Consider the following 8132-nt stretch of genomic DNA (forward strand, 5'->3'; position numbering starts at 1 on the left):
GATGAAATGGCTCATAAAGAGTGAAATGTTCAAAGGATGTCTCTAGCGAAGGATCTATTTGGGATTGTGGTGTAGTTATTGATTAATTGAGTGAAGTGGCAGAGTACAAACCACTTTTCTAAGAGATAAAAAGCTATGCACGATCATGCTAATTCAGCATACCTCTCTTTTGGTGATTTTTGTTGAAAAGATGCTCACATTTTTGGAAGAATATAACAAATATGTTACCTTCCTTCCGGTTTGAATTGGACCCATTTAGCTCCTCAACACTGACCATAGGGCCAAAGCTTTAGTGGCTTTGTGCATCACCTTAAAGACAGTTCTTTATGCCATTTCTTGCTTTCATGGTATGCACCTTTAGTGTTACTTATATTTATTTTGCGATGTTAGTTGCAGTTAATGTTTTTCCTTTTTTTAGTACAGTCTTCTAACTTCTGACAACTGTTAGTAACCATCTATATTGTGTCTTGACCTTTACCGTCTTATGAATGTAGATTGGTGATTATCAAGCTAGAAAAGGATAATACTGTTATCAACACTTCCTGCATGTTATTTTCTTGCATTCATATAGTTCAGCTTTGTATGAATTCTTTGGAAACCTAATCATGTCATGCTTATACGCTTTTCAGCAGAATTGTGGTATATATTTTGTATTTGCACATACCAGGTGCATTTCATAAGGATATGCGAAGTAGTCCTAAGCAGCGGGAAAACCTCACTCTCTTGGTACTAGGCAGGAGAAGAAATGGAGTAGTTACTAGAGTTACCCATTTACTTTGAAATTGACAATTGAGAATCATCGTTTAAGTGTGATCCCTTTCTTGTGTGGCTGAAACTGAATGGAGTAGTTGCTAGAGATACCCTTTATTCTGAAAATTGAGAATTGATAGAAGCAAGCTCAACATAATACTTTTGTGTCTTGTGAAAGATAGCTAAGACGGGGTCCCTTTGTTGCGTGGCTGCAAGGCCACATGGGTCCAATGCAGCTAGTGGAGAATGGTCCATGGGGCCACATGAGCCTTACTGGCGAACTAATTCAAGCTTCTCCCCAGCACCATCCAGATGGGATTTCCGCTTCCAACCTGAAACATTATCCTTTGGCTCTAATGATGGAGTTCAATTGTATGGATCTTCTGCTTCATCAAACAGTAGAGATAGTAGAAGTTGGATGAGGGGGAACCAATTGGCCAATCACCAATATCTCATATCAGATGGTGTTGGTGCATACTGTAGTAGTCCATCGGACATCTCTCCAGCACAGCAGTGGACTCCACCAGCTATCCAAGAAATCAACATTGATGATTGTGGTACTTCAAGAAGGGGTAAGCATATTCAGTCTGCAACTTTTTTTTTAATATGACTTGAACTTGCAAGGATGCTTAGTTGGGTGTCAGTCTCTTACTCTCCTGTACTTGTTTTCTCCATACTAGCTTCATTTATGTCGACTGAGTAATCAGCTGATGGTTTTTTCATGTGTGTGTGTGTGTGTGTACGTGCTGCAAGGTAATTTTGGACTGATTTGGTGTCGGTCTAAAATGCAAAAAGATTCAGAATTAGCAACTTCCTGCATTCTTTTTGTAGGTAAGCTCAATCTTCATGCTGCAGATGTGGATCCCAAGGCCTTGTTAGGAGAGTATACGGGCCTTACAATTTACAAACATTCATGGTGGTCTACCAATGTAAATACGCGACTAGTGCTATACCGGTTGTAAGGGATAGCTGTAGGATTCATGTGTGAAAGGAGGGGGAAATGAAAGGGGGTTGAATGTATTTCCTGATATGCAAATAGAAGTATAGAACCGACCTCCCAACTTTGGAAAGATGAACAATAGGTTCATATATGAAACTAAAGCATTAGGTGTTGGGAAGGCTAATATCTATTAGGGATCCCTATTAGGTGGTTACTCTTAAGAAGGCAAAAGGAAAAGCAAAGGCACACTTTTTCTCGTTTATATTACCATTGACAGGGATCCCATTTGGTATGTGTTTTGGGAGTACTCTTAGAAATTGAGAAGGCGTTAACATTTCCTTACTGAAGGCATGCTTAGGAGTTTGGCCCAAGGATAATAAGAATAAGCAATGATTGAAATCTGGTGTGGGGGGGGGGGGGGGATTCCAAGACATTTTTTCTGGGACGTCGGCTGTTTTTGGGTTTGCAACGTTGCTTCTTTAATGGAGTCATTGGATGTGTTTGTTTTTTGCATGTTGACCTAAAGTTGTGATTTGTTTTTTGCATTTTGACCTAAAGTTCGTGATTGCCTGCAATATCAACGGGCTAACTCCAAGAAATTGATTCTTGCTATGTTATTTAGTATGTACAATATAGAAAAATTTTATTATGTATGAGACACACCTATTATGTGGCAGACAAAACTTGTATGAGGCTCCTCTCATACTTTGCCAAGTGGATTGTTGGGTCTCACTTTTAGAAAAGGGGGTCGAAGCCCCCTGTTTTCTCTCTTTTTTTTGTGCAACTTTCGTTTTCCAGTTTCTGAAGTTGGAGGTGAAGATGGAGTTGTATTTAAAACATGAAATATAATTTAAATTGGGTTAATTTTATAAAAAATAAAATAATTAGGATAAAATTTGAAAAAGGAGTATATAGTATAAGTGAAGACAAGGTTTTGGGTGATTCCAAATACAACTTGAATTTGTGTTGGGAATTCTTATGGTCAAACACTAATTTTGAAATAAAGTAAAAAGAAATTCCAAAAAAGTAGGGGTGTTTGGATTAGGTTTTTTAATTGACTTATAAGCTAAAAGCCAAAAGTTGGTTTTTTGTACTTTTTAAGCTTAAAGTGCTTAAAAACATTTTGTGTCTTTGCCAAACACCTCCAAAAATTTAAAAGTGCTTAAAAGCCAAAAGCACCTAACAATAAGACAATCCTAAATTTTAAATGATCAAACAGCTCCTTATAGTGTTAGAATGTTAGAAGTAAGATGATTTAGGTGAATAAACATATTAAGATAAGAAAAGTAGCTAAATTTGGAAAAGTAATTGCACCAAAAAAGAGATGGAAAAGCAAAGCTGAACTAAAGAAAAAATTGGGAAGGAGAGAGAAAAATAGGGGACTTTGGCCCCTTTTCCGGAAGTGGGACCCATTAATACACTCGGCAAAGTATGAGAGGAGTCTCATACAAGTTTTGTCGGCCAGATAATATATGTGCCTCTTACATAATAAACTTTTTCTACAATATTGTTTCTTATGCACAATATCATGGAAGATATTGCATTTGGATTCATTAAGATGCAAGAACAATTACGCCCGGCTATATGAATCCCCTCTCTTTTTTTTTTTTTGAGTTGTATTTAGGCTAGTGTCATTCTGAGCACGTTACAACTTATCTGACATTATGAAGATTCTTCTTGATTGAGCATTTCTATGGTGATTTAAAAGTATGACAAGCTTCCTTTTTATCCTTGATCAGAGTAGCTCAATATGCAGTTTAAGAACTTCCATCCAAAGGATCTTCCTTTTCCTTTTTCTTGTTTTTACGTGGTAATGAATCTTTTGATAGCCACCATAATGAATGAAAATGTTGCTTTAGTGGTGTAGGGCAGTAGTTATTGCCAACTTGGTTCGTAGTGAGTTTTTGCTCTTCTGCTAGGCCATGAAGTTTTTATACCGTAGCTAAATAGTCCTTCAACAGAATTGAGAAGTCTTGCAAACATGATCTTTGTGTCTAAGTTTGCAAAATACAAAATTTTATCCTATGCTTTAGGTGTGAGTGATTATCATTTTGTAATAATTTTGATTCAACCGTTGTCCATTTATGCTTTTATTTTTTATGGAACTTTGATCGAGAGTCTCTTATTCCTCCATTCCAGATCACGTGGCCTTGTTTTCTTTTTTAGTCCATTTCAAAAGAATCTCATTTGTAAACTCGGAAATAATTTTGCTTGTACTTCCCAGTTTGCTCTCAATATGAAGTTTCTATAGCCATACAAAAGCTATGACATGTTTGAGCAGTAGTTTCTCAAGTTTTATAGCGACACATATGTTATGTGACATGTTTTTTAAGGTAACAATATGTTCATCAGCACCTAGATAGTAGTGGATTAGTAGCGTAATGATAGATTATACAGAATCTAATGTTATGTGGTGTGCTAAGACCAGAAGTTTCAAAGTCCTTCATTTACTTCTTAAGCTCAGTCCAAATAGTTCACCGTTCACATAAAGATCCATGCTCTTGATTTTTTTTTTCTAGATGACTGAGTTTCCATTGTCATCCGTCACATAATTGGTGAGTTGGCAATAATTCGTGAATGATGCCAAATCCTTTAGATGCTTTTTTTTTTTGGGATAACCGTGGTGTCCGGGTCATATTGCACACATTTAGACATATTCCACGGATACCTGCTACTTTCCAACTCTATCCAACATGGAAGAAAGAACAGATACGGAAAAAATGTTTTATGATTTAATGTATAGTTTTTGTTTGTTTTTTTAATTTTAAGTATTTGTTGATGAAGTAAAAGTTTCCATTGCTGGCATCAAGGAGATGCATAATAGTTGCAAGATTGTAGTGGCAAAGTAGCTAAGAAGCTCCTTTGCCACTACATTAACCCCTTTACAAACATTAAACTAAAGATGTGGAACGAACAAAGTTCAAAAAATTGTCTGGTATAAACCCAAGTATACAGTTACATGAGGGATTTAGCTATTTAAGATTGTAGGTAGTTGATGTTCCATCAAAGCAGAATCCGTTTCTCATTCCATGTACTCCATAAATAATTGCTGGTATTGTCTTCCATACTATCTTGATGGAGCTATCAACTTTCCAGTGCTCCAACTTTCATATGCATCCTTGATGTTAAGTGGCATGACCCATCTGAGCCCAAAAAGTGATATAAATATGCTCTGTTAGCAATCTGAAACTTTTTCCTAGCTAGGTTATCTTGTGCCAAATGTGCTCTGTGCAGGACTGTCCAGCTGAAGCAACTTATCTTTTGGGTGGGTGGGGGGTTTGATCTTCTAAAATAAGCTTCCATGGCTAATTCTCTGTGATTGTATTCTGTGGACGTAGAAATTTGTTGGTTGTCTTCACTGAGAATTCATTTTTATCTACAACTTTGCATTTGAAGTGGTTTGGGGCTAGGTGGTTGATGTTTGCATTGTGAAGTGCTGCTAGCAGACTGATCATTTCCCCCAACTCCTAGTTTTGTAGGTTCCTTTTGAGGATTATATTTCCAAACATTCTCTTCCCTGCTTGAACTGTTGAGTCAGAGTCAGTAGAGACTCTAGCTACCTGAAAATGTTGTGATAGTCAGATATTAGAGGAGAATTCCCAAGCTATTTTTCCTTCCAAAAACTTATGCCATGGCCACTTCCTACTACAAGATGATGGAACTGTACTCTTCCCATAGATTGCAAATATACTTCCATACTCCAACCCCTTATGGTTCTTCTCCTTGAGTCCTGAGAGATTTGATCTCCAGTCACTCAGTGTCCCATGGTTGGCAATCATAACTGTCCTCCATAAGCTTTGCTCCTCCTGCATGTATCTCCATAGCCACTTCATCAGGAGACACTTGTTGTGCAATGCTAAGTCTTTGAAGCCCAAACCACCTGTTATGATTTTTTCCCACTTGACAAGCTGAAACTTTTGCCCGTTTCTGTTTCCTTCCCAAAGGAAATGCCTTCTAATTCTGTCAAGTTCTTGAAGACCTTGCTTGGAATGGGGTGGAGAGACATTATAAGTTGGAATTCAGAGTAAGTCTGCCTCCCATAGATAAATACTGCATCTGCCGAGAAGCCAGTTGCTTCTCAAATATTGCTGGTATTTTTAAAGTTATCCTTTAATTTGGTTCACTATTATGATAAAATTTAGCCGTGGTTTTTAGTTAGATTTTTTTCTGGCTATTTAATTTTTACATTATTATTGTTTTATAAGTTACGAGTTTTAGTTCGTCCACTCTTATTAACAAAAGATGTAGAGATTTGAAGAAGAAAAAATGAACAAGAAAAGAACAAAGAAAAAAAGAAATAAGAAATCGAAAAAATAATTTAAAATGTCACAAGGATCTGGCTAATCTTATGTCTCTTCAGGGGTAACTATAACTCCCCATGGTTTAAGTATTAATCTAACCAAACATGGATAGTTTAGGAGGGTTTTGAATTATGTTTCTCGGACTCTTTAAAAAATGCCACCGGGTGCATGTCTAAATTTATGGCCTCTTCATGTTGAGAGAGTCAAAGTTAACAAGTTGATATGCTTGAAGAATCAATTCTGGTGCCGCTTCTGGCACATTTGGCTTATTGGTTTCAGCCAATGCTTTCTCATGCATGCCACCATTCTGGATATATTGTTTTACTGATATGCTTTATTTTTTGCTTGGTAGATGCAATCACGAGGCCATTTTCATTTTCACCCACAATGGAGGTATGCATCTGTCATCGTTTTTCTCCTCTTAACTCTCTTCTAAAGTTAAATCCAGCTTTCTGATGGCAATGAATTTCTTGGTAGGGAACATCAATTGCCAGGGATGGCGGAGGCTCAACTTCATCCCGATCTGACAGTAGTGATTGTGATTCAATCACCAAGTCCCATTCATCTAATCGTAGCTTCCCAAGTCGCCGATTCTTTATGTCAAAGCCCATACATCCTCTGTCATTTCCAACTGAAACAACACATAGAAGAGAAGCTATTGAGAGCCCCTCAGCTGGGTTTTTAGAAATTGACGCCTCAACACCGCAAAGAGATAAACACCGCTTAAGCAGTGCTAGTGGCAGTCTTGACTTGACGGAGGCTTCCGAGTCTTTCCAATCTGACTTCCTTAGCAAACCTTGTAACCCTTCAGATGGTTTCCGATGTGGGTTATGCGAGAGGTTTCTTTCACAAAGATCGCCTTGGAGTTCCCGACGAATTGTGAGAAGTGGAGATATGCCAGTTGCTGGGGTCCTTTCATGCCGCCATGTATTTCATGCTGAGTGTTTGGAGCAAGCTACACCAAAATCATGTAAAAGTGATCCTCCTTGTCCAATCTGTGCCAAGCTTGAAGAGGGTAGTTCTCCAGAGCAGCGAGTTTTATCCAAGTTCTTTCCTAGGCTTAAAACATTCAGTGAAGAAGGACCATCCAAGCCTTGGGGCTGTGCTCATTCTGGAGATTGCGTCGAAGGGGCTTTGCACACACCTTCTCGTGGCACTATGCTCTCACTAAACAAGAACCGAATAAGGAAAAATCTTTCTTTGAAGGGTAATTCAGGCAAGGAATTTCCGGGGAAATTAAGAAAAACTAATACATTTTCGTCACAGCTATTTATTGGATCAGTTGATCATGCAGTGGTGGGATCTTCAAAAGCATCAGCAGGTTCCGGGTTGAAGTAGCAACCGAATTTTGTATATAATTGCAAGGCCGATGTCCGTGGCCTTTGATGGTTGATCTCCTAATCGCTTTAACTGTTCCTGTTTATGACTTGGAATCTTTAGTGGCTTAATCATATTGTAAAATGTAATGTAGTGGAAGTTGTGTTTGTTTGCACTTTAAAAGCCTCGAACAAATTGCATCTTTTGTGTAAGTTTAAAATTGATCTTTGATCATTGAACCCATTATATGTATTCCTGGTATCCAACAAAGTGTCTTTTCTTTACTTGACAAGTAACCTTTGTTCAATTACTGATGGCTGGCTGCATTGCCTTGATGGTGCAAAGTGAAAATTTATCGTTATGAACAATTGCCTCTGGCGTTGGTTGGCCTAATCAAGAAATAACTGAACTATTAGGACGAATTGTGCTAACCTCCTAGACAAAGCGGAGTGTTAGCTAGTCAAAAATTCTCATGTTTTGAAGACTTTATGTGTGGGGATATTAGAAGAGATAAATTCGAAAATGAAGATATGAGGACAAGTTAGGAGTAACCTAGGTGGAGGACAAGACAAGAGATATACGTATGATGTTGATTAAATGAAGATATGAGGACAAGTTAGGAGTAACCTAGGCGGAGTACAAGACAAGAGATATACACAAGTTAGGAGTAACCTAGGCGGAGTACAAGACAAGAGATATACGTATGATGTTGATTATAGATAGTTTTATAAGAGATAGTGGTAGATGTTGATTATAGATAGTTTTATAAGAGATAGTGGTAGATCGAAGAAGTATTGAGGAGAGGTGCTTAGACAAGATATAAT

The 8132-nt window shown here is 37.7% G+C and overlaps 1 protein-coding gene across 1 annotated transcript; it reads left to right on the top strand.

Annotated features, from left to right (window-relative positions):
- Positions 1-684: 684 nt before the first annotated feature.
- On the top strand, positions 685-7600 carry LOC124895400. Its single transcript, XM_047405838.1, has 4 exons — positions 685-726; positions 929-1322; positions 6344-6384; positions 6469-7600. Exons 1-4 carry the CDS (start codon positions 685-687, stop codon positions 7327-7329), a joined length of 1338 nt encoding a protein of 445 aa, XP_047261794.1. The 3' UTR covers positions 7330-7600.
- The last annotated feature ends 532 nt before the right edge of the window (positions 7601-8132 follow it).

This window comes from Capsicum annuum, unplaced genomic scaffold (assembly GCF_002878395.1).
Source record: "Capsicum annuum cultivar UCD-10X-F1 unplaced genomic scaffold, UCD10Xv1.1 ctg81823, whole genome shotgun sequence".
Classification (NCBI taxonomy): Eukaryota; Viridiplantae; Streptophyta; class Magnoliopsida; order Solanales; family Solanaceae; genus Capsicum; species Capsicum annuum.